Genomic DNA, 27,232 nt, shown 5'->3' with positions numbered 1-27,232 from the left:
AGTTCAGATCCTCACTTCAGGAAAACGTCTATGATGACTGACTTCACAGAAGACTTCCACAATTCGTGAAATATTATGGAAACTGACTGCACTTCTGTTTAACCTTAGAAACACAGCATATCAGGACCTCAAAGGAAAGCTACTATTTTTGCTTAAATTCCTACGGTGAAATAGTTAGCATTTAAGAGGGATCTAATTTCAGCAGCTGGTGAGTTCAGAGCTTCATCTAGGTGGATTAGTCATTGCTTGCTCTCTCTCTTCTAAATCCATAGGCAACTTCAACAACCCATGTTCACTGAGCATCTGAAATGTGGAGACCTACTAGATAGGACTGGACTGAACTAATTCCAGAGAGTTCTTCGATTTTTTCAATTCCAAAATAAGAATATGCATGGCAGAGTTAAGACAGTCGTTATCAGCTCTAATCCCCGAAATCATCATCAGGAAATGAAAAATGAACTACAGCAGAGCAAAACAGAAATCCCGAAAACCAGAAATTATCACAATTTTTCTAATAAATATTATTTTTAGTAGATAATACATAGATTGGTCTACTATCATTCATTGACTTTCAATATAAATCTTGCTTTTTTTTCACTTAAACATTAAAAATACTAAAATCTGTACTGTGCTACCTCTTAGTTTACAATAACTTCAATTTCTATTCTTATACAGCATCACAACATGAACAGATTAAAGGTTACAGACAGTCTGATGTGAAAATGCTTGACTATGCCACAATTAGTACTAAAGTATCACATAATCTTCTAGTAGATGACTCATAACTTTGTTTCTCCACTTTTGCCAAACAATGAGCTGACACATAAAGTTACTTTTCAATTACTCTTCTGTGATGTCCCAGATTGTGAGATGAATCCCACCTCCTATATATACTTCTCCAGAATTTTCATAAACAATCACAATAACCTCAAGAGTTATACCCTTTACATGGAACCATGAACAAGTAATTCAGGGACAGGAAGACCACCTTGACTCTACCTTGCATGTGTCTTCCACTCAGAGACCTCTAACCTAAAAAATACTCAACTAAATGTACAGGTAAACAATAGCAGCCCCAGTGGCTATATGTATGCTACTAGACTGGAATGAAATTGTACAGTTCCTATACAGCTGAACTTTCTCATGCCCAGAATAACATGGCTGAATCCAAAAAAGTTCTACTCAAATGATCCTCAAAATAGTGCCTGTGTATCATTTGCCAAAGCACTACTTGGAAGAGCCAAAATCTTGACTCTAAGTGTGCTAATAACTGAGCAGCACTGGGCAATCAAGAGAGTAGTTGTGGTCCTGGTTAGACAAGACACAGAACCTATGAGTGTGTAAGATTACACTTGTTTTTTAACCTTTGTTGAAATACAGGCTGACCACATAAACTCTCCCTAGCAAAACTCAATGCTGATTCATGAAAAATATCTTAAGGTGGTTAAAATATGAGGCAAGGCTTTCTAATACCAGATCATCCTTTGTATACAAAAGTGGTAACAACCAAGGCACACATACAGGAATTAATTTGGAAAATAACCATGTTTACCCCAGGTGGCTATTTAAAATCAAATACAAATTCTCTCATGCAAGAAAAAACAAGATTTAAGGTAAACTTACGGCGTTTCCAACATGACTTTACATACACTAGCCATAGTACTTAGACAGTCCGTTGTATTTTCAATTGGTAACGTTTTGTTCTAGAAGGGTTAAAAACAGCCAATGTTCAGTAAACAATCTTGTAAAATTAAAATACAGAATGTCTGCTTTAAACCTTTTCTATCTTGTTACTTACTTCTGATACAAAATGTGTAGTTGCATTACTGAGTGTTTTCAGCATTGGTGTGGCTTCTGCATAAAACAGGGACATCCTATTTGCCATTTCATTGTTTACTTCATTCTCAATGTCCAGCTGATGAAAACATGAGAAAAAAATAGGCAGTAAAATTATTTAAAATCTTGTCAGCAGCAAGAAAAAGATACAGTACATGCTCATGTCAGCAAGAAGATTGTTGCATGAATAGTTCTACTCTAATCACTTCATCTGGACTGCTGATTAACTCCTGGTGTGAAGGAAAGAGCATGACAGCTAACGAATCAAAAGAAAAAACATTACCACAAATGGTATAAATGCATACTGATAAACACCTCAGTGTGAACAGGAGATCAGATTTTATTTACTTACATGCATGTTGTTTATTCTGTTGCGACTTATTGTCCGCCTATAATAACTGAAGTCATTCTGGATTGCTGGGTTTCTCATCTGCAAGGAAGACCAATAGGAAATAATCAGTTTCAGTTCAAAATACATGGGAAAAATCAGAACGTATTAAAAGTCTTTATTAACCTTAAGTTCATCAAAACGAAGAGTAAAATGTAAGATTTCTGCAAATTCTTTTGCTAGAGCCTGTTCCCGCTCCAGGTGCTGAGTTGGAGTATAAGGTGGGCACGTCAAGGACTCCAGTAAGCTCTGCAGGGCTTTCTCTGAACAAAAATCAGAAGCACAAATTCTATTCAGTCCACATTATGACAAAGTTTTAAGTAAATATCTAAATATACTCTGTTTGAAGGGACAGAACACTGGGAACATGCAGAGGCCTAACAGAAATGCTTTTTCTTACTATTCTACCATGAGAAACATTAGTCAAAGACATCTGCCTCTTTAGGCTCTCTGACATTTTCCTCTTCATTTTGTTATCACTGAGCTCTCTTCCCTTTTTATTACCCTTTATCTGGGCTCCCTATCGAAAATTCTAGAGAAAGCATTTTTCTTGCATTCAGATATCGAACTCTTTCATCTTCTCCAATTAGCCATCAGCTCAGTATAGAGATTATTCTGACATCTCTGTTACTAGAAGTGTCCTCTTAGGCACAGACAGCAATGTAATTCAGCTCCCACGGCTATAATTACTAGCATAACTCAAAAAGCGAAAGTAAGCAGGATGTTGTATAAGAATTCCCTTGCAGTGGGAGCTCTCCCACTTCATACATACATTTTTCACACGCTGGTTCTCTTCCAGAGTCCTAATTCAAGGAATAATTACATCATTTTTGCAGGGATGATAGCGAGCATAAAACATGCCCAACTGTTTTTTCACCTCGCAAGAGTTTATTGACACCCTTCCCCCCATTATCCCTGTTTTTATGTCATCTCAAAATATTATTGGTTTACATTCCTTTTAAAACTCTGAAGGATCCAAATTACAAAAAATAAATGGCATTAGTACAATGGACCAGTGAAGTGCAGAAGAGTGGCATGCACCAGAGAAAAACTTTATACGGTTTTATCACGTTCTTTGGTTGTATTCTATTTAGGTAACACAGATGTATGTTACGTGACAGACTAACAGATTTTGATAATTTTGAAATTATCAAAGATAATTTAAAAAAGATTAAAAACATGCCTTGATAAATGTAATTGGAGTTAAATGTCTGTTTATATCAAACAGAAAGAATAATAACCCTTTCAAAGACTGTGGAAAAGAAACTTCCTATTTCTTTATATATATTTTTATATATATATATAAAGTAGCCTAATAAACAGACATACTAAAACAGGGCTCACCTAATCTGAGTGAAAACTCATAAAAGCGCTTCAGCCTTACAACCAGAGGACATACTGAATTCCATGCTTTTTCTTGCAACTGGATGTCATTGGGATTTTGTATTGCCTGAAATGAAATCATTACTGTAAAGAACTGTAATATATGAATAACAAGCAAAAGGTGGTTTTAAATTTTTCTACTACATTATTTTAGAAAGTAAGTATTGTAAAAATAGAACAATTACAAGAAATTATATGGCACCAGAATAGGAAATTAGCAAATCCAAAGAAATACCATGTTTTCCACCTTCCCTCTCCCCCTGTAACATACTGATTTAGAATTCTTCATTCCAATGCACCACTGACATACAGAAATACGTTTTAACATATTATTTGGTGAGCAAAATTCTTGTAGAAGCATTAGGTAAGACCTTTTGTATGACTACTGTTTGCAGAAATTGCCTTTTTTTTTTTTTTAAGGTTTTGATGCTTTTGAAATCTTCAACACATTCAGGTTCTTTAGTGACCAAGAGCTCATGCTAAAATTGTGCTTTGGGATCAGTTTCACGGAATAAGATGTCTTATAAATGGATGTAAAATTATAATTTATTATTTCACTTACACAGAAGAACAATTATTTTCAACTTTTTTTCACAGTGTACTTCTGACATCCGAGTATTATTTCCTCCATGTCCTTAACTTTGACTTCTACCATAAGATATATGAAACGAGGTATATGAAATGGTGTTTCTTAAAAGTGAAAAATAATTACTAATTAATAATAGTAAACTGCAAAGAAGTTCAAATAGCCATCATTTAATGATTTCACAGTAGGACTTTATATTCAGTGTTACAAATAATCTCTAATGTATTTTCTAAATACAATTTTAATGAAAATCTTCATGTAATTTCATTGAATGTGTTTGGATGCATAACAGAAGGAAGGAACACATTGAGTTTTGCTTGATTTTGTTTCCAAAGAACTGCCATTAACTTCAACATACATCTCTAATTTCCTGTCCAGCTCCTTTGTAAGCCTGAAGGTCTGCAAGCATACTTTCCGAGTCCTGTAAAACTGCACTGATCTGATTCCATACCTCCCGTTCTCCATCTGTGGGCTGTGCATCTAAGAAACAGAAAAGCAAAATGCACAAAGTCAAAAGGTAGCTGCAATACAAATGCCAAGATTACTCAGTTCTACTTAACAACATTATAACCAGCTTGACTCTGTGTAACTCCACTCTGATGTGTTCTTTTAAAATACACAATTATACTGCACTGCCATTCTGCTAACATCCAAGTTTCTGCTTTCTATAGCAAGGAAGGAAAAAGTACAGTTTTTCTATCTCTGGCTCATAATGCCTCTACTCAAAATGCATCATTTTAAAGTGAAGCAGTATCATAAAGCAATGTTATTAGAAAACAGGATAATGCGTCAGTCCTTTAGTAAAAATGTCCCCCTCTTTCATGAGCTCCACAGCTTGACTACAAAGAATTGTTCACTTTTCTTGCAGCTTGGGGATAAAATCAGGCCTTTCAGTGGATGGAGCAGTAGGAGATTATGCCACTTTGACTTTCCTCCAGGCTTCCTAACCAGAGTGATTTATTTCTCCTTTTGTAAAACACAGATACAGTACTGTTAAAAATAAACATTTTTCTTATGTATGTCCGATCATTCCTGCTACTAAAATAAATCCAGCTCTGTCACTGATCAGTTTTCAGGGTGGACCTGAAAGGTCAACCTGTAGACCTTTATTGTTCAGAGAAATGACATCTGGAAGTAGATCAATTTTCCCATTCAAATCCCATCTGATGGGATTTTCACAGCAGTGTGACACCAGGGAGTGATGTTATCCCTAGGACATCAACACATCAGACAAGGTAGAGATCTTCTGCCTCCTTTCGCTTTAAAACATAAAGAGGACTGACACTGACTAAAGACTGGATGACCTATATATAGAATTGTAGTCAGTATTTATTTGTAGAAACTATCACATTGTCCCAGCAGATTTCTACAGAAACATAACTTCTGTTTTTGCTTCTGTTTGCTTGGGTTTTTTTCCTTCTTAAATTTGTATTGGCTTGTAAAGACAACATTTTAATTTTTATGGACAAAAAAAAATTACTTCAAAGGTCAATCTTAGGACTTAAGGACTACTTGTTTGAATTAAAAGCAATGAGGTACCTTCAAAACTCACTGATTAGGAAGAGCTACAGTACACATCTCTATATTAATAAACAAGAACTATTAAAAATACTTTTTCTATTTAGTCTTCTCACTCTTCACCCATGTATCAGTATGGGATTCATTTACCCACCCCCCACTAAAAATAAATGAACCAGTTCACCTTGGAGAGTATGGAAAGAGTAGGCATTCTCTCCATGACGTTTCAGGTTAGGATAATTTGTTTAAATGTGTCAAGTTATTTATGGACCTTGAACGAACAAGGCACAAATAACTGAGATTTACATGTCCGTAGCTCTGAAGCAACTAATACTTAAAATCTTTCCTATATTCCTATGTCACCATCCATCCCATGAGGCTGGGCACATGAAACAATACTGATTTGACTTTCTTTTATTCTGGAAGTTTTCCCTAATCTCGTTTAAAAGACAGAACAAGTGAAAGTAAAAGTAAACTGGGCTTACTCAGCTGGGTTTTTAATCTGAAATATTTCACGTAACTAAAAAATTCCACCAAAGGGAAAGACTATTGTAAACAGGAAAATTCCATCTGGGACACAGCTGTTGAACTGACCTATCAATCACAATAATTTTATAGTGTTACTGACTGGTTCTTTCCCCAAGCTGCAAGAAATTTCAGGTATATACTGTGTGAGGGGTCTGTCACTTTGTGATAAAGAAACAAAAGAGTAAACGGTTCTAAGTTTAATGAAGAAAGTGGTAATCTTGCTAAGCAGTTACATACCAGATAACAACAGAGTAGGAAGAAGGTAGGAGTCACCTATAAATCCGTATCTATATTTTAATAGTTAAATAAGAGTTAATTAAAATAACATTTTCAGTAAATATTAAGACATAAAAGAGTAATTTATTAGTACAGTTCATGAGTGTAAAATTTGCATGTTCAGGTCACCTGAAGCTTGGCTTGGTTAACAAGGTATTTCCATGTTACTTTTTACAATTTTTTTGTTTTTAAAAAATATTAGCCCCTAATAGAAATGTAAACACTATGGGCTGCTCAGCACTTTAGGACCTAAAAGTGGCCTTTAGTAACACCCTTTATCATTAGTCTTTTTAAGATTTTTTCCAATTCATCTTTTGGAAGTTGGAGGAAGGTTGAATATTTGAAACCCACTGAGCTTTCTGTAGTATCCCAGCACCTGGGGAAGTAGAAGGAAAGTAGGTAGGTGGAAGAGGGAAAGAAAGGGAAGGGAGAGAAAGAGAGCTGCAAAGGCTACAGAGCAACAGGCTTAGCTTGCATTTGCAGGTGCAGTTATATTTATGCTGAAAGTGTTTAGCTTGAAAATAAAGGTAGGGAGGATGATTCAGGCTTTTTTTTTTAAAAAAACCCATGCATTTAATGAAATTTGTATGTTATGCAAACAGATGTTCTGATAAAACCATGGCCATGTTACAAAAGGGATTTTACATGACAATCTTGAAAAAAATGGTCAGCTAAAATACCGGTAATTGATCACTTTGAAAAACATTTCATCTTTCTGTCAACAACAACAATACTAGCATCAACAACTAAAAGGAACACAGACTTCTTCATGACAGATTTGGGCTTTGAAAGTTAGTTTTCTATTCCAACAATACCAAGCCTTTTTTCTCTGTTTTGAGTAAAAAAAATACCATTCCTGAATCACAGTGTGGAACCACTGCTTGGCAGTGCTCACCTCTTATCCCCATACCACCAGAGAACCAGCCCATGCTGAAGCAATTTGAGCCCATTTATTTATAAAACCATAGCCACTATTACACACTGAATGCAAGCCCTATCAATAATGTTACTATAATCACCAGACTTACTGCATTTCAAGTCTGAGTTTTCAAAGCACTCATGACTAGCATTCAGAGTACGCTGTCTTTAGTAAGACAAACTATGAAACCCTTTCACCTCCCTTTGCCCAAATGTTTCTAATGCGAACCCTAAACCTGACAATTAAATGAATCCTCTACCAAATTAATTCAAGTGTCAGACCAGGCTTAACTCTTCCATATATAGATTCTACCAGAAAATTTTAATTTAGAAAGCAAAAATTTTAGATTTATGGAGAGAAATGCAATTTTATTGGCTTCATCAGAAATAACCAGGATATGATAATTCAATCATTTCATAAGCAAATGCTCTCTTTCACCTTTACACATGGTCTATTCCATGCTTCATATGAGGCTTCAGACTTCATTAAAAAAAAAAAAAGGAAGAAAGCTGGACCCGCTACAATCATTTGTGGATGCATATTTCAGGTGCATGGTGGGGTGTGAAGGTGGAATCATCACTGTTCTTTGAAAAATACTTGTCATTTGTTTCAAAAAACCCTCGCCTAAACAGCACAAGGTATCTATATCTACCTCATTCTTCACAAAGTATGCATTAGAAAAAAACACAGAAACTGCTGTGTAGGTAAGATGTTAGTACTCATAGGACAAGATTAAGTATGAAATGAATAGATGTGAAGCCTTTAACAATACAAAATCGAGTATAACAATATCCAGTAATTAATTTTCATGAAGAGATAACAAGACAGTACTAAAAGAAGTGCTTTCAACCCACACACCCTTTCTGTACCTGAAATGCAGACCAAAAGCACAGAACTTTATTCCACCCTCAGTCAAACTGGCGGCAGGTTAAGAAGATTCCCACTGAAACTGGTTAGTGCTTGCATTTCAGTGAATGTGGAATCATATTTGTCAAAAAACCATCATACTTTCCTGGCCTCAACAGCCTAGCAAAAGAATAGAGCATAAAACAAGATGTCTCACAGGCTCTGCTTTTGTGACTGGTGGAAAAAAGAGAGCAGTACATATATTCTACTGTATAATGCTGAAGTCCTATTTCAGGTTTCTCACCATGACAGTGATTTTTCCCCTTCTAATCTGGGACAAAAGTAGCTGAAAAGCTAGTTTGTGTTCTTAGAAAAGAGAAAAGCCATTACAACTACAGTGAATAATGCATTTTAGAGGGTATCAAAACCTGCTATACCCCATACATTAAAAAGAACAGTATTAGGTAGAAACAGTACCCTATGAAGTCCATACTGGATTTTGAATTTCATCCTTTCTAAACTAGCTAGAACGAAGTGAAGCTCCCTAAACTGTTAATACTTGCTATGGGCATGGTATTGTGCCAGGGATACCAGTGCCAGGCTTCAGCACCATGACGGGCATGGAGTGGACAGCCTCTCACCAACTGAGCCACAGCCTCTTGCTTGGGGCACTCCCTGCAGCACGGGGGACAAGAATTTAACCTCCCTCCAGCTGGATACAGATTACACCTCCAGCCTTGCTGCCTGTGGAGTAAGGGTATTAATTAATTTCCTATTACACAAGAAGTGGGCAGTTGCTCTGCTGCCAGACATGTTCTGACAGACACTTTTAATCATACCTGAACAACGATAAGTGAAAATTTCATTAATCTTTTGGGGGTGGGGGCAATCCTAGAAAATAAGCATCCTTTATTCTTTAGGGGATGAGGGGAATTAAATTAAGATCAGTAATATGCCCACCTAGCTAACATTTGGGAAAAAAAGGAACCTGGTTAAGGTTAGAGAGTTTGGTGTTCCAAAAGGTATTTGTATCTGAGGAGAGGATGGGACTGAAGGTATCACTTAAGGACATCTCCTCCCAATAATCTATAAACTTCAGTCCTTCAGGTTCAAAATAAATTGTTGTTACCTCAACTTCAAATTATTTCAAAGAATTCATATGGAGTTGTTTACCTGAAAAAGGCCCTCTATGGGCAGCAGTAATTTGACAATAAATTTTCTGCAAAAAAAGAGCACCGTAAGCTACTATGGAGAGAGCCTCAAATACCCAGAATTCATTTACCTGTGGGTAATTTAAACAAGGTCATCATCTAAAGCACAGAACGGTTCTCGAACTGACAAAATCCATTTCAAGAGAATTCACGCTATAGGCTCATAAAATCCTGAAATCCACAGACTCTCAAGACTTGCCATGCGCTCACTCTTCCAAATATTATTTTTGAGTTGATAGCTAAGAAGGAATTAAGGTAGGTAAGGGGGATATAATTAAATCCAATACATGGCAGTTTGATTAAGAATACCCACACTGAGATACAAGTGTATAAAACATCAATACAGTTCACTTTTCTGGGAATTAAGAGATTATTTTCCTTTACTTAAACCTTTCAGTAGACCTTAAAAAACTAATTTGGCTGAATGCATACAGTTTGCATTTCACCTCAAAGAAAAGGCTTTTTCACCTGCATAGAACACCCCATATCACACGCTGAAGATATCACAGTTCCCATCTGTCCCTGTTTGCTTTCAAGACTGGACGGAGTGGATCTTCAAAGTGCTTCTCCTCACACAGATCCAGAGTAACTGCCTAACTCTAAAATGATTGCCGAAGAGCATACAGAACTGCTTTTGCTATACAACATTAACTGAAATTAATGCTGGATTCAAGCTTTTTCAATTATGACCATCGAGTTATGAAACTTGGTTCCCAGTTTGGAAGAACAATGCCAGCAAAAAGTGTCATAAGAATTGCAACTGATGATACAGACAGCTGCATGAAAGGGGAGGGAAAGGGAAAAATTAAATTTGCTATTAAAAAAATGAGCTGGAAGGTGAAATTTTGAAATGTACTTCTTTCATGATACTTTCCCACTTTCAGATATAGCACAAGGCAGAATTTGAAAAAACTCCCCAACTTTGAAGTAGGTGAGAAAACTTAATTTGTCTAAGTGTTCCTGTTCCCAGGTGATTAATGCCTTCTTTGCCTCAGTCTTTAATATGAAGACTAGTTGTACTGAGGGAATCCAACCTCCTCAGCCAGAAGACAGAGACTCCCACAATCCAGGAGGATATAGTCAGTGACCTACTGCATCACACAGACACACACAAGTCTATGGGACTGGATGGGATACACCCGAGGGTGCTGAAGGAGCTGGCTGGGGTGCTCGCCAAGCTGCTTTCCATCATTTACCAGCAGTCCTGGCTGACCGGGGAGGTCCCAACAGATTGGAAATTGGCCAATGTGACGCCCATCCATAAGAAGGTTCAAAAGGATGATCCGGGAAATTACAGGCCTGTCAGCTTGACGTCAGTGCCCAGGAAGCTGATGGAGCAGCTCATCCTGAGTGCCATCACACAGCACATGAGGGCCAACCAGATGCTCAGGCCCAGTCAGCATGGGTTTATGAAAGGCAGGTCCTGCCTGACAAACCTGATCTCCTTCTATGACAGGGTGACCTGGTAACTGGATGAGGGAAAGGCTGTGGATGTTGTTTACCTTGACTTTAGCAAGGCCTTTGACACCATTTCCCACAGCATTCTTCTGGTGAAACTGGCTGCTCGTGGCTTGGATGGGCACAAGCTTTGCTGGGTAAAAAACTGTCTGGATGGCCGGGCCCAAAGAGTTGTGGTGAACGGAGTTAAATCCAGTTGGCGGCCGGTCACGACTGGTGTCCCCCAGGGCTCGGTTTTGGGGCCACTCCTGTTTAACATCTTTATTGATGATCTAGACAAGGGGATCGAGTGCACCCTCAGTCAGTTTGCAGATGACACCCAGTTGGGTGGGAGTGTTGATCTGCTCGAGGGCAGGGAGGCTCTGCAGAGAGACCTGGACAGGCTGGAGCCATGGGCTGAGGCCAACTGGAGGAGTTTCAATGAGGCCAAATGCCGGGGGCTGCCCTTGGGCCACAACAACCCCCAGCAGCGCTACAGGCTTGGGGAGGAGTGACTGGAGAGCTGCCAGTCAGAGAGGGACCTGGGGGGGGTGTTGATTGACAGCCGGCTGAACAGGAGCCAGCAGTGTGCCCAGGGGGCCAAGAAGGCCAACGGCATCCTGGCTTGTGTCAGCAATAGCGTGGCCAGCAGGGACAGGGAAGGGATCTGACCCCTGTACTCGGCACTGGTGAGGCCGCCCCTCGATTCCTGTGTTCAGTTTTGGGCCCCTCACTACAAAAAGGACATTGAATGACTCGAGCGTGTCCAGAGAAGGGCAACGGAGCTGGTGCAGGGTCTGGAGCACAGGTCGTACGAGGAGCGGCTGAGGGAACTGGGGGTGTTTAGTCTGGAGAAGAGGAGGCTGAGGGGAGACCTCATCGCCCTCTATAGCTACCTGAAAGGCGGTTTCAGAGAACTGGGGATGAGTCTCTTTAACCAAGTAATAAGTGACAGAACAAGAGGTAATGGCCTCAAGTTGTGCCAGGGAAGGTTTAGACTAGATACTAGGAAGCATTTCTTTACAGAACAGGTTGTTGGGCGTTGGAATGGGCTGCCCAGGGAGGTGGTGGAGTCCCCATCCCTGGAGGTGTTTAAGAGTCGGGTCGACATAGCGCTGAGAGATCTGGTGTAGTTGGGAACTGTCAGTGTTAGGTTAATGGTTGGACTGGATGATCTTCAAAGTCTTTTCCAACCTAGACGATTCTGTGATTCTGTTTCTACCTGCCCACTTTTCCAGACCTCGAAAATTGCATGAAAGAGATGTATTGGAGGGACTAAGGCTAAATATGAAAAAATCAGGTTGGTGAAAAATATGTAAGGGAAAAGTGAGCGTGCAATTAATGAAAAGCAACTTGTAATTAATTATAACCAAAATCAAACAAAAACCCATAATGAAATTTTTCAAAAGATGCAACACAAGACTGTCCTCATCAAATTTTTCATCAAAACAGAATTCTGCCCTGGAGAACAATTCACAAGAAAATGAATTTATTTTTGTTGCACAGAACATCCTTATAACACATTGCCTAGAAAAAGGGTATTAATTAAGGATAATAAGGGAAAAAAATAAAATAAAAACCTGTTTCGCTGACCTTACTTTGTAGTTTCACGACTAACCTATCTAAATCTGTACAACTGCTTGCCATCATCTCCTGCATTTCTGTTCCCATTCATGTGCCACTGCTGATGCTCTTTCAACCATGCCATCATCCACATTACCCTGACCTGTCTGGAAGAGTACTTACTAGGCAGGGAAGAGAGGTAGGGTGACATTTTGGCGGGTTTTCTTTGAACAGCTAGTTCTTAGCAAGTTCATCCTGCCACAGAGCTATCATTCACGATGGGTGCAATCATGTGTTTGGTATGTTTTAATTCTAGCAGAAGGATATGAGACTGTGGCAAAGCATCACCCACGGGATAACCCCTTTGGAGCAGCACAGATTAAATCAACTGTCAAATGACGTTAACACCTCAATGTTTTCCCACTTTCTTTATATAAACACTTGTATTACTTTTGTTCAACATCAGTCCATAAAGCCTCCAGTTTCTGAGGCAGGGAAACAGACTGCCTCTGTTCTACTCCTTCATATGAAGAAAAAGGCTGTTTTTTCAAGCAGTATTTGTGTTGGTACATTGTACATATAGCAGGAAGAAGTATGTCACACACTCTCCTTTCAGGTACAATACATACCCAATGAAGAGCAGCAAAAAAAATACAAGGGCAGGAGTATCCAAAACATTTCAGAAGTTAGTGCTGACAGATTTGAGATTTCAGTTTACAGCTAACGAAAATGGCACGAAAACTAGAAAGCAATATACTGATGCAAATAATGAAATACAGTAAACACATCAACTCAAAATATCCCTTATCCTCTGAATGGCCAACTGTAGTGACCATTTTCATCCATGAACACAAACTGAAAACTCAGGCCACAGAAAGTCACACGTCCGCAGCAAGCACACAAGCAGGTTCTTATCTACATCTGTTAAGATTGTCCTTTTGCACTGTATGTTGGCTAATTAAAAGAGACTAAAGCATGCAACTACAGGCATCTTCAGTCACATCTGACTGTGTGACTTTGTGACACACACAAAACAGATTTCGTGCCATAAAAACCTCCAGGACTATTTCACAAGTAGAACAATTTAACCTTTCGCTCAGGAGCGTCAAACTCACTGAAATTTGGAGATGATAGTTTTGTTCCTCTCAGGTAGGTGTGCCTGACTAGCATGCCCATGTGCTTGCACTAACCACTGGTCACCTCCCATGGAAGAGGGTGCTTCACCCTGTTCAGTTCTTGTCACTGCACTTTTGTGGAAAAAAACCCAAACATCTTTGCTGCAAAGGCAACAGAACAGATATTTTCTGCTCTCACCGCCACCTCTGCTCCACCAAGGCTTCCCACCGACAGGCCACCTATTCCCTGCCATGGCTGCAGCCTGGGACAGGAGTACCTTCTTACCACCCAGGACATGATGGGGCTATTTAAACGTGAAAGCTCAGAGCAGCTGAAAATCTTTGAAAAAGCTTGACAAAGCCACAGAGCGTTACCTAAACCTTCAAAAATTTGATAGAAAAAAATTATGTGGTGGCTTGAATAAAGGTTTGACATCTTGGGTTTACAATGAAATTAATAAATGATATATATAGATAGAAGAGAAAAAGGGATACATGGCTCACAGTACCTTCTCCTAAACCCAAACTACCCAATTAACTTCTTTTCATCATTAAAAACTGACTCTTCATAATAAGGTAAATAAGACCTAGATGAGAAGATTAAGGTAGGTGCAAAGTTAGTCATACACTCTAGTTCTCATCCAAGAAAGCATGTTTGAACAATTTCATGAGATTTAAGTATGTCTTTAAATGACTTTTTGAACCAGTGCTTCAGAGTGCATATGCATGTACAGTTTCATATCGTGTCAGTAATTTTTTTTCAGGAATAAGTGATTCAAGAAAACTATTTCAAGGTGTTCAAATGTGTGTCTAATCACCTAAAATTCTCTCTTAAACCATGCTTGAAAACAAAGTTATTTTAAAAATACTGGCTTATCTCAAAACTGTTTTGCTGTTTTTCTTCTTTAGAATAAAGGTATTAAGAAACAAAACATCACACGCTGTTAGCATTTTAAATAAAAAGCATTTCATGTAAGTAGTGAAGTAAGATTAAACCCATATTTAAGGATTTGATGACCAGTTTTCAAGATAAAGTCTGGAAGTACATGCAGGGAAACTGTAACCAGCAAAAGTGAAGTAGCTTTGAATCAGATACAGATGTGACAAGGAAATTAGAATGCGAAACACTTTTTTGCAAACTGATAACCATGCAATTAAGAGAGATGCAATCAAGCACATACACTTTGACCACTTCACTACTTTTTAGAAATAATCCCAGTTAAATCATCACTGAACAAGGCAAAAATAGTGCCACCTCCACTGCTTATATTTTTTCAGTTTTTTCTTTCCAATACATATTTCCATTCAAGGAAGTAACAAATTTTGTTTAACCCTGATTTGTTAAAGAAAGCTGAGGTCAAGTTCATTCACATGCATATTTAATAATGGCTCATAAATGTTTTGAAACTAATTCAAGGTAAGGTTTTGCTTGCATATCTATCTTTCTGCCCCCCTTCTCCACTCAGAATGAATTTAAGGAATTTTGTATACCTTTATTATTATCAAAAAGCAATATTCAACTCAAGTGTAATTTGATTTGTTTGCAAATCCCTTTTGAATTGCTTTATGATGCGTAAGCGCATGCAGTTTATTAGGAAATAATAAGCAAAGAAGGCAAGCCAGGCAAGAAGCTTTGCTCACTTTCAAAGTCAAGGAAAAAATTTGGCCCCTGATCAAGCTCTGTGCAAGTGAGAACTTTTAAAAGATTTCCCATTTGGTTCCTGAAAAATAGAAAAGGAAGAGAAAAGGAGTCCTGAGTGAACAAATTATTTTAGAGATAAGGACTTGGACAGATTGGTTGTGCTGGAAAATACACACTGCAAGCAATCAGATTTTAAGTTTTTCCTCAGATCGTTGTTAAGTCAGGGAAAAGGTTCTCTCATTGTCTTGTAATTGTTTGAACTTACTTTCAAAATCCAGGAAAAAATGTGGATAGTTTTCAATTTCCCTGGTAAGGACCTTAAGAAGATTACCCATCCCAGCAAACCTAGTAAATGCAACAAAATCATAAACAGTTATATACGTCGTAAACTTCAAATACTACAGCTAAGGGTTTGACACAGTCTGCATCATATATTAAACATTTTGGTGAGTTCTGGACCATGAGAAACATTTTGATCGTCAATTCTGTGGTATTTAGGCATGGGGTCAGAGAGAGTAAGACCTTGGATAAATACAGAAATAATTATATTCAACAAATCAGAGTTTAAACGTTAGTATAACATCACAGAGTACAAACAGGTATGTATGAATTTACTTAACAAGAGAAACAAACTCAGAACTCTATCTGTATTTGTAAATCCTCTAAATTGCTGCACTCAAGATTACTAAACACTATTCTAGAGTAAAAAATGAGGTCTTAAATCTTGGTTTGGATTCTTTAGCATAAATCCATGTTATTTCATGAAAATAACTCTAAGAAAAAAAATGGTTTCTAATCAGTAAGGTTTTACAAAATATTACTATAAAAATCTATCATAAAGAAAAGCTAAAATGCTTACTCTTCTTAATTTTTAAAAATGTATATATGCATTTCTGGAAAAAAACCAAAAGCATCAGCAGTTCAAACTCCATCTTTTTATCTGTTATTCCTATCTTTTATCATCTTGGAAGCCTTTGCATTTCAAGTAATGAAAAACTTCCAAAAGGAAAAGTACCAATTCTCAAGAAAGCAAGTCTCTGGAAGACAAGAAGGAAGGAGATTTGAAGAAAAATTTTTTAGCAGTAAAGTCCTTAATAAGATACATTATTCTAAAAATATGTGAAAGTATAGCTTTCTTGGGCAAACTTAAAACTTTTCCTCAGAAGAGAGAAAAAGTAAATCATGAAAAACACATATAAGGATAAAGAGGTCTGCCTGGAGGGATGTAGAAGAATGTAATTTTAGATTTAAAACTCAGACTGATAACTGATTTTTGCCTAAAGATAAATATTCTCAGTACTCTAAACCACAGCTCTTGGGGCTCACATCTGATGCTCATCTATTTTTCAGTTTAACTCTTTTCCCACTTAAGAAATCAGACAACCAATTATTCTGAGCATGTACATGGCTGACATTCCACATGAGACAAAGATTTTTCAGCATTATAGAAAAAAAAGTATCATAACCCTAATTTCTATATGTATATAAGCGATGTATTTCTATAGCAGGAAAACCTAGGAAGGTAATGGAAGGCTTGGAGATTTCAAAGCAGCCATAGTCACTCCACAAAAATTATATAAATTTAATCAAGAATCCGTTCTGAGCATGCAGCTTCACGTAAACCAGCTTTATGTTAGACAAATGGCTTTGTTTTGCATTAAATACTGCTTCAAAATTTTCTCTCCAGAACAAATCCAGTAAGCAGACTGTCAAGCCCTTTACAATAAACAACATCTTGCATATACAATATTGCAAAATGAAGAAACGTTCTCCATTATCCAGAAAGTTACATCCACTTATATGCAGGGAAAAAATTGACAGTTTAACTTTCAGAACAAGATCTGCACTGTATGAACTGAGTCTGAGTAGCCTAGAAAGGGGAAAAACATGCAAACAGAGCAAAACATTTTATATAGCCTTAAAACTTTTCAATAATTTAACGTTTTCATCACACTGGTATAATACATTTTATCAGCATCAGGTAAGAGGGACAAGATAATGAGCATACACTTATTTTCCTTTTCATAACCTTGAAAGAAAGAGTTTATATTATTATGAAATATTATCACAATCTATATTACTGACTCAGTTTGGATTCTTTATTTTTTAAGCTGTATCTTACCTCATTGCCTTCAATCTTCAGAGTATCCAACCATTTCTTCTATTGCCAAAGTTAGCACTGCATCCAGAGACTGGTTTAGCTGACAACATGTTTCAAACAGTGAGGAAGCCTTTTTGCCAAGACCTGAGGATATGCTCCCTCATTTGAACTGAGTAGCTTGAGCTCATGTGCCCAAGCTCTGGTTTCTGATCCCTCTTACAGAACTACAGCACATTACGGCTCTGGAGATTTCTGAGTATTTTTCATTAACTTTTACTGTATTTCTTAGTTGGTTTTTAATTTTATTCCTTTCTCCTTTAATCCCTGTGTAAAAACTGATTCAGCTATTTAGGTCACAAGTATGAAACAAGAGCCTTGCACAAACTTCATACCCATTTTCATGAGCTTCCTGCATCTTCCAATGATCTTGAAGGCACTGGATTGACACCATCTATTTCCAATGTACATCAATACCAAAAATAGTGATACTGAACATCAACATCTAGAAGATATGGTTCAGGCAGCTTCTACACATGCTTTACTTCTTCATGATTTGAAACAATTTCTTTATGGTTTCCCAAAAAACAAAACTAAAAGCAAGACCTAGTTCCAAGAAATGTTCATTTTAAACTATAACTTATCATTCAACACTAAGATTTTAACTCTGTATTAACAGAATTAAACATATATATATAACCCCCAGATTTTCCAAACTGTCTTTCAAGGAACTGCAAGGCACTTCCAGGATAATTTTAAATGAGACTTCAAAGTAACTAATTACATAAATTCTGAACAGGTCAGTATATATACTGTGGTTGCAACAGAAATGCAAATAAACAGCTGATGCACAGAAGCATATCAGAAAGGTTTAACTTAAGAGCATAAAATTCCATTTCATTAAACTGGAAAGCATTTTACTTACTGTAAAATCAGTTTAAATGTTGAAATAAGACTCAATGCATATATAAAAACACTGCTATTGCAGCACTCCTAAATGATAGCAGCTTCTCTTTAGTGTCCAAATCTCTTAAAATTCCAACTTTTAACAGTATGCTTTAAAAATGATGTGTTGACATGACAATGATGTTTGCATTTTCATGTTCTCTACTGTTTTCCAAACCATTAAAGCTTATCCTAAGACATTACATAAGCATATAGAAAATATGTTCTAAGCTACTGTTGACAGTTTAAAGCTCATTTTTGATGCTCAACATTTAATTAGTGGCACACAGACACATACACAAATAAGAAGGTACATTTAGCATTTTACACTTTATAAACCATTATCCAGTACCATATATTAAAATGTTGAGTGTTGAACAAAATAACACAGGCTGGTTTTCTAACATATCACTTTGTTCCTAAATTTCATTAATTTAGTTTTGACATTCTAAAGGCATTACCTAGGATGGGAAAATAAATTCCTTCTCCCCTACTAAACCAATTAGTTTATTTTTTAATTGTTATAAATAAAATGTTACTCTCCCAAACATATCAAAATGCAACCCTTCAAATCTGCCATAGATTTTATATGCATACACTGAAAATACACTGAACTATATTATATGCTGAAATCCAGTTTTGAAAAAATAATAAATATTCACAAACTGAGTATTATCAACTAAATACTGCATGCCCAAAGCTAAGTATCATGTTATTTAACTCTTGTTTAGAAATCTTTGTTTACACACTGTTTTAAGCAATTACATAACTTTGAAGTGTGGGGTTTTGTATTATTTTAAAATGATATATAGCTACAGTACTATATAAATTGCTAGAGAACTACTAATTTATTTCTTCTTCCTTTACAGGACTAACTCAAAACCATGAGCAGCACCGTAGCCACACTGAAGGTATAACAGACAGACAAAGCATTTAAACTTCATATTAGTGAAAAAGGACACATTCACCAGCTCAATCAACCCTTTGCTGCTCACCAGTGGTCCTTTGCCAGATACTACTTCCTAGATTTGCTTGCTAACATAAACATGGTCTAAAAGGCTTTTGTCAGAATGATCTGGATCAGCAAATATCTACTGCTTAAATTAATTTAGATGATCCTAACGAAGTGGGGTGGGAGTGTTCTCATGGGCAGCTCCATTGGGAGTTTCAGGAGAAACAGAGGCTCCCAAGTTCCGGCAGAGTGGCAGTGAATGATTAGGAAAGATAACTCCTAATGGCACATCTACATGGGCAGAGGCAGGCATCCAGTCTGCAGTCGGAGGGAAGTGTACTGTACCGAGCATGTTAGTGTCATTAAAGCAGTTGTACTGACATTACTGCATGAATAATTAACCGTTGTTTCAAAAAACACAAGCATCTGAACTCAAGACCTCTCAGATCAAAAGCATGATTCCAAATCATTGTGATATTCACCTATAAAGTTTGCTGAGGTGCTTGTAGGGAAATAGCAGAAGTGCAAGACTCAGAAAATGGTTTTATTCTATTAAGGAACTGCAGAAGTTGCTTAACAATGATAATCTATTCTGCCTTCTGAAGGAAACCCCGTGTTGCTCACTGTTTTTTGTTTGGGAGAGTAAGAAAGATATAAAAGATCACTTCTAATTGCATTTGCCAACTCTACTACCCATATCTTTGTATTTTCTTTTCTGTGAAATAAACATATTAAAACACCTAATCTCTGGAAATACTTGTTTAAAATTAGATCCAAGAAAACGGTAATGCTGCAGTGCTTGGAGTCACACACAGAGTGAAGGTACCCTTGCACATGGGTGCCCCACACAGACATCCCTACTTCCCCCTTTCACCATCAGCACCTGAACGGACTTCTGCAAGGCTCAGGCAACAGAACAGGCTTTTTCATAGGTTAGAAACTGGGAATATTATTGCTGTGAAAAGCACAGTGCTGGACTCAGGAATAGTCAAGGAAGCATTTTAATTTATGTTGACTGCAATGCCATAAAATCATTGGGAGTTAGGGGTGGGGTTATTTAGATCCCAAACCAGGAATGGCAGCAGCTCTGTCATTCTGCAGAGATGTTTGTCTAAACTATTCTTAAAGCTCTTCAAAAAAACCTTTAAGCTCAATCATTACAATTCATATTTTATTATAACTGACCAGTGTCACTGCCCTTCTCAGAAATCTCTCCAAGGGGTCCAAATTCCAGTGGGTGACTCAACTCTAGATATAGTGCTCCAAATGCATCCCAGCATGGTGCCAAATATCACGAAGGAACTGTCTTGCAGAAAACTGTGCTTTACACATCCCTCAAATGTTGTTTGCACAGTTTCATTTTACACATTGCTTTCTCTCCTGCATTTTGGCAAGTCATTAGTCCTGTTTCTATACAACACTTTATAGTTAATCCCATCAAACTCCACAGTAGGGTTGGGTTTTTTTTTTAATCATCTCTCCAATTTTCTTCTGGTTAAGAATATTTAATGAAATTTTAATGGACATGGTCATTATCTTCAGTTGTTCTACCAGTAAATGTTTAAATTTTATAAACCATAGTTGCACTGATGAAGAGAAATATAAGAACTTATGTTTAATAGTCTCAGTTGTGCAGATACATGTTAATTTTGAAAAGTGGTACTATTCCTCTATGGACTTTATTTTAGAAATAAGCATAAGACTGTATTGTTATATTAAAAAAAAACCCACCACATAAAAATAGTCATGCATTTGTGTGTGAGATGCTAATTGCAAAAAAACCCCAAAGATTTTTCACAGTATTCTCTAGAAAGGCACAGATAAGGGTAAAACACACTGAAGTTCTTTTCAGAAGGATAGTTATATTCATTTTCCAGAAAAAAATTATCCTAATCAAATGATCCTCAGTGTTGCCCTCTAAATAATGTATTTATAAGATTTTCACAACGTAAGTAACATACATAACAAGATGCACCAAGAAGCAACCTACACACAAGGAAAGAAAAAACAGTGCCATACATTCCTTACACAAATGAAGCATAAACAGATAAAAAAAAAACCCCAAACCAACAAAACTCAAACCCAAAACCCAGATGTAAAAAAGTGAAAGGTGGAATAAGAGAAGAAAGTTACTCAAGGTGAAAGTAACCTAAGATAAAAGAATCATTCCTGCTTTGAACAATTATTTTATTACAATTCCTAGATAAGCAACACTTGAAGCCAAGAGGTTTTGCTGTTAACTGATATGCAGATTGCAGGACACAATTTAAACCATAAAAAAAGGTGAGGCAAGTCAAAGGGAGTTAATAAATGGTTTGTAATGACAAATACATTTTTCACTAAATATAAAATGTTAAAAGAGCTGGCCAACAATATTAGTACCCGTAGCCCCAAGGATTAAAGAGCTTGGCTTGTAGTTTCACTAAAATCAAAAGGAAAAAAAAAAGATTACCTCAGATGAACTTGTAATTTATTCAAGGGGGTGATTTTTGTATATGCCAACTCTCACACCTGAACATACTTTGAACAAAACTCTTATCTATTTTCAAAGTACATAATGTCAGAAGAGCCATCATGAAAGGATGGAAAGCAGGCAACCAAAATATCTGGATTCTGATGCATAGGTCATAATAAGAAAAACCAAACCCCAAACCCCAGCAGAAAATGTAGAATGAAAGCCAGTTAAGTAATTAGAATAAAATTACTTCTGAAATGAAGAAAACACTGTTGCACTTTGATCCTTCCACCTGAGTTTATAGTAACTACAGTAGCCCAGTTTGAATACAGCATCGCATGCACAGATGCTCATACACAAAACAGGGACACAATTCCCCATACGCAATAAGCGGAGCCTCTGTCAACTGATACTGTAAGGTAGAGTAAAGCAGGATACTATGTTTACCAAACTGACAGAGGAGAAAGATGCCTTTAACAGAAACAGAACAGGTTTGGCTAGTTCAAGTGTTTCTTCCTTCAAAACCAAACCACTTCATTTTCTTCAAGTTTGGAAGAACTAAGCCATACTCCACCTGGAAGAGCAGCCACAGTGTCCTATTATGCTTAAAATCTCCTTGTCCTTGCCTTCTCTCACCAAAATCATAATAGAAAAGGAAATAAACCACCTTACAACACACTCAGTTTTGGAAAGCTAAGGATTTGGACATTTGAAAAGGTATCTGCTTTCAATGTTTTTGGATATAATGAGTAAAAAAAAATCTATTACTGGTCATATACATTCTTATATACAGAACCAGAAACAGGACTCTTAGATGAAAAATCAGAAACAGAAAGAAATGCTGCTGCTCCTTTCTGCCTGTTGATAACTGTCCCTTATTCAGACTTCTGACTATGCCATACAGAATATTTTGTACTATGCTCATAGAAAATCCAGTACAAGTGTCTGAAAAAAACAATATGAAAACTCATATTCTACTTATTCATGCAACTATGGTGAAGACTTCCCTCAGAGTGAATTTATTTTCAAAGTATTTCTTGTGCCAGCTGATAATGAGAATAAGTCTTTACATGTTAACTTTGTTCTTTATCTACTTTACTGATTTTTTAAAATACATAAATGCCAAAACAGCACATGTAATCTTGGTCAAACCAAACGTAAATCCTACAGTGTCTGGATTTCTCATTGCATATTTGGCAGTGATCTGCTCTGAAAGTGTCAGTATGTAGGACAGTGAATTTTCCCAACTAAATTTGTATTACTGATTTGGAGGGTAATAATCAATAAGATATGAATCTGAAGCAATCTTTACAAGTATTCTTATCTGGAAGAGGGGAGAGAAGTCAAACAATATCTTAAAATACTAAGCAGACAATTAATCCTGATCAAAGAAACACTGACATTGGAATAAAGATAGCTGTGGTTTACTATATGTATCAATAGCTCAAGATTTGAGGAATTAAAGATGAAATGTGGATCTTTGTAGGGATTAGTTGCTATTAGTTTAATATTTCCATTTGTGTAACAGTGGTCTTATTTAATATCTCATTACACAAAATAAGAAAACTTGCTGACCAATTTGTGTTATGCTGCTGTTTATGGAAATAGCTAGTTTCACTAGGAAAAGTAATCATAAAACCACTGTAAATAAACTGAAGGATAAGATATACTTTTTTTAAAATTTAAAATTTCAGAAAAAGGTAAAAAGAAAAACTTCCTATTAGTCTCTGGGTGAGAATAAAGGAGGAAAAACCAGGTATCATCCCAAGACAGCAATTTGAGAGACCATCTAATACCAAGAAGGTGGTAAAGAAGGTTTTGCTGAACTATGGAGGCAAGAAGCTTCAGGAGGGTTCATTAACCATATATCTGTAAAAGCTCCTGGAGCGATAAATGTTCTGTCTAGATCACAGAGGAGTTTGCCAGAGGAATCGCTATTTTAGATTTGTTTGATATGTATGGGGAAAATTAACTGAATATAAGGATGGAAATACAGGAGAAATTAATGAAAACCAGCAGAGGTTGCTAAACAAGGAGAAAAAAGGAAACTAAACACCATGATTTCAAAAAATCAGTTTCAGTAATCTCAGATATCTGGAAGAATAGGTCTCTTGGAAAGTTGATTTAAGGGGTAAAGGATTGCAGGAAACTTAACATGTAAGAAAATAAACAACAGTGGACAAAACAGACAAAAATGGAGACTTAGAAATCAATGTCTATAGAAGCATATGGAAGAACTGAAGGAAATAAAGATATAAAGGAGGGGAGCTTTGACAAGTCACTGGAGACTAGAAAAGAGAAAAAGCTATTTAGTACCAGAAGTTTGATGCAACGCTGAAAATCTGAAAAAGTATTTGTCAGTGGTGTACTGGCAAAAAAGAGGATGGTAGTTTGAAATGGTATCTACTATCTGTTGTATAGATCTGGTTTTGTTCAATACTTTTAATTAGTGACTGACACAGAAGAAGAAAATACCCTTTTAAAACATGCACTAAGCTAGAAGGGAATTAAAATATTCTGGAAAATAGGATCTTAATTCAAAATCACTTTGATAAACTGGAGATACTATCCAGAAGAAATTCAGTAAATACAAATGTAATATACTCAAGGCATAAAACCAAATCAATTAGACACTCAATTCATTAAAACATACAGGGGCAGATTTGGTCCATGGCATTTTTCTGCAAAATAAGTCTGCCTTGAAAGCTGCATTTAATTAACAGGCAAGCACATTGTCCTTCTTAATTATGTAAAGATAAAGAGATTCTTAATTTTGCATTGTTTAATACTTTAAGAAGCACATTCCCTAGTAAATCTGTTTTCAAATAATGTGTTTTACTTACACAGAATGCCAAACAAGCTTTTGTGCCCCAACATGAGCTGCTAAAAAACACTGCAACTTTTTTTGTATATTAACATGTCTGTTATTTGCCTAAGATGACAAATAAGGAAGGAGTACTGTGGATGGTCCTGAACTAAAACCATGCTTTTCATTAAAAATTAGATTTCTTGTAAGTGTAAATGAAAATTAAAATAACATACTGACCCTGACAGGCTCTGCAGTAATTAATTCAAATCACTACTGGAAGCTATTCCTAATTCAGCAATGAAATCTGCACAATAACTTTTTTATTAAGACGATAAAATTGATTCATAGTAGTGACTTTATATCCTGCTCCTACTTTGCTATAAAATCTATTTTAGCTAATTGAGAAATTCGGACAGTGATTAATCAGAAGCCCATTTAAGACACAGTTTGCTCCCACCCCCAGTACAAGATGCACAGGCCTATAGAGGCCCATTATACAAAGAAAACAGCGCATTGTTCAACCATGTGAGCAAAGTTAAACATATGCAGAGAAGTGGACAATGTACAGTTGTTTTGACAACCCTACAATGCTGCTGGGTGGATTTCCTTTGAGGCAGACACGTCAATCTGGCAGAGCAGCCCTCAGACGTGTGCGCACTCCGCACGGCCGGGGCAGGGCAAGGCTGCCACACTGGCCCTGGGCACTGCCGCTGGGCCACCGCACAGCGAGCCAGACCTTCTGGCACAAAGCAGAAGTGCTCCCAGTAAAAACTGGTTAATGCACCTGAGATGCTCACTACCTTTACGCCTCAGTAAAAGGCCGTGGCCAGATCTCATCGTTAGCTTGTACGTGCACTCAGTCATCAGTGCTAACTTACTTCGGCAGGGGATGCATACATCAAACTGAACTTCTGCAGGGACTGCGACTCCAGTATCAGCAGATGACTTTCTCCTCTATTCTCACTTTTCAAACTAAACCCAACCTAATCTGGGTAATATTTTAATAACCATGTTGCAGAGCAAGTACCAATATTAAAAAAAATATAAATATTGCTTTCCCTTCCTTCCCACTGAAACTCAGAATTTTAATCTAAAGTAACTGTGACTGCATCTAAAATTATGAAAACTGTCATTTCAACTTGAATGTTAAACAGCATATGGGTGACCAGCCTTAGCAGAGAGTGCAGCCCCAAGGCTGGTGAGTGTTCTTAGCAGGGCATCCCAGCCTGGCATCTAACACATGCTACATCAGCCCCTGGCAGCAGTCCTGTTTTCTCCATGTGAACAGAAATACCATTTTTATCTATACTTATTCAAGAAGTTTTGATTAGCATTACTTCTTTTGAAGTTAAGAAGCAGACTAAAAGTTGAGAAAGAAGAAATCCGGGGGGTTTTTTTAAAGTCTGACTAAAAAACAGATACATGGGATGAGATATGTTAATTTTAAAATGCCAGTTATCAGCAATCCAAAATGGACGTAGGTAGCTACATCCAAGATTTTCTAATTGCCTTTGCTGCGTACTCCTATTTGAAAGGTAAATCGTGACTTGTAGAGAAATGGGAACTACAGAAAAGACGGTATATTTAGGTTTAGCGCAAAATTTATTAAGGGTTTTTTTGCATAAAAACAATCTAAGAACCTTGTTTCATTTTCAATTGTAACTAACTTTCCACACTTAGAGGTGACATAAATCACATGTAAAAGAAATGCACCCTTGTAAAGACAGCATGTACACAGAGAGTTGCTAATGAGCACGTTTAGCTGAGAACTGAGACTTAGTCGATTGTTACAGAAAAAAAATAGATACATCAAAATTAAAATCGTAACAAAATCAAGATTACATAATTTCTTTAATCAAAGCTTTCTGTTTGCTCACTCAATGACATGTAGTCCAGCTATTCAGAGACAAAAGCAGTCGTACAACAGCACTGTGTACAGAGACACAGGGAGGAAGAATGCCTGTTTGATTTCAGCACAAATGGAATCCTAAAACCTGGGTTCCTCTTAGTCATGATTTAGATGATTTGAGTTCTCTGAAGGATGGGTAAAGCAGAAAAATCCCTCAATTATTCCCAGTTTCATGATAAACAAATGGAAGATAGAGATTATCTGAAAAATACTGTTAGTTAAACCAACAAAAGTCTTTGTATTGTCTTTCAATCTTCATCATTACAACCAGACTGTAATCCAGCACTGAAACATGTCTGGAAATTGAATTACGTTTTCTTCCTGCTCCTCTGAGCCAATTGTTTTAGTTGAAATTTATTCAGCTGACTTAGTAATAAAAACAAGAATAACTGAAAATTTCAGAAAAGCCTGAGAGATTAAGTAAAAAAATGCACAGTGATTGAAGATTATCAGGGTTGGTGGGAAGTAATGGAAAATCTACTTGGGAGAAAAAAGTTCAAAGAACACATATTAAAAGACTGAAAAGGAATGGAAAGACCTAAATCAATATATGCTCCAACAGTGCAAAAAATATTTTCCATAAAAGAGCTATTAAATTGCAGAGGATAGTATTCTTTCTTTATAGAATGGATTTTTTTTTAACGCACTGATATTAGAAAAAATATACATATATACACAAAATAAACTCTATACATGTATATATACATTGGTCTCAGATTAAGAAGTTTGATTTTTTAAAGTATTTAAATTGTATATCAAATACACCAAGTTACTAATACTACCATCCAAACTACTTAGCAAAGAAGAGTCTTTATG

The 27,232-nt window shown here is 36.7% G+C and overlaps 1 protein-coding gene across 13 annotated transcripts in view; it reads right to left on the bottom strand.

Moving 5' to 3' along the window:
• CYRIA (CYFIP related Rac1 interactor A) overlaps positions 1 to 27,232 on the bottom strand; it is a 60,101-nt gene that overhangs the window by 7,999 nt on the left and 24,870 nt on the right. For 6 of the 13 annotated variants that reach the window (XM_074895606.1, XM_074895607.1, XM_074895610.1 and 3 more), the window contains 7 exons: positions 15,248 to 15,327; positions 4,552 to 4,673; positions 3,569 to 3,674; positions 2,351 to 2,487; positions 2,189 to 2,266; positions 1,799 to 1,915; positions 1,624 to 1,703 (listed from right to left, as the gene is read on the bottom strand). In XM_074895606.1, coding sequence (XP_074751707.1) covers positions 1,624 to 1,703; positions 1,799 to 1,915; positions 2,189 to 2,266; positions 2,351 to 2,487; positions 3,569 to 3,674; positions 4,552 to 4,673; positions 15,248 to 15,327 — 720 coding nt within the window. Of the gene's footprint in view, positions 1 to 1,623; positions 1,704 to 1,798; positions 1,916 to 2,188; positions 2,267 to 2,350; positions 2,488 to 3,568; positions 3,675 to 4,551; positions 4,674 to 15,247; positions 15,328 to 15,513; positions 15,594 to 27,232 lie in introns of those variants that run through there. The other 7 variants (XM_074895605.1, XM_074895616.1, XM_074895614.1 and 4 more) reach the window with 3 other exon arrangements.

This window comes from Athene noctua, chromosome 1 (assembly GCF_965140245.1).
Source record: "Athene noctua chromosome 1, bAthNoc1.hap1.1, whole genome shotgun sequence".
In the NCBI taxonomy this organism is placed as follows: domain Eukaryota; kingdom Metazoa; phylum Chordata; class Aves; order Strigiformes; family Strigidae; genus Athene; species Athene noctua.
The sequence above is the reverse complement of the archived record's forward strand: the minus strand, read 5'-3'. Positions and strand labels throughout refer to the sequence as shown.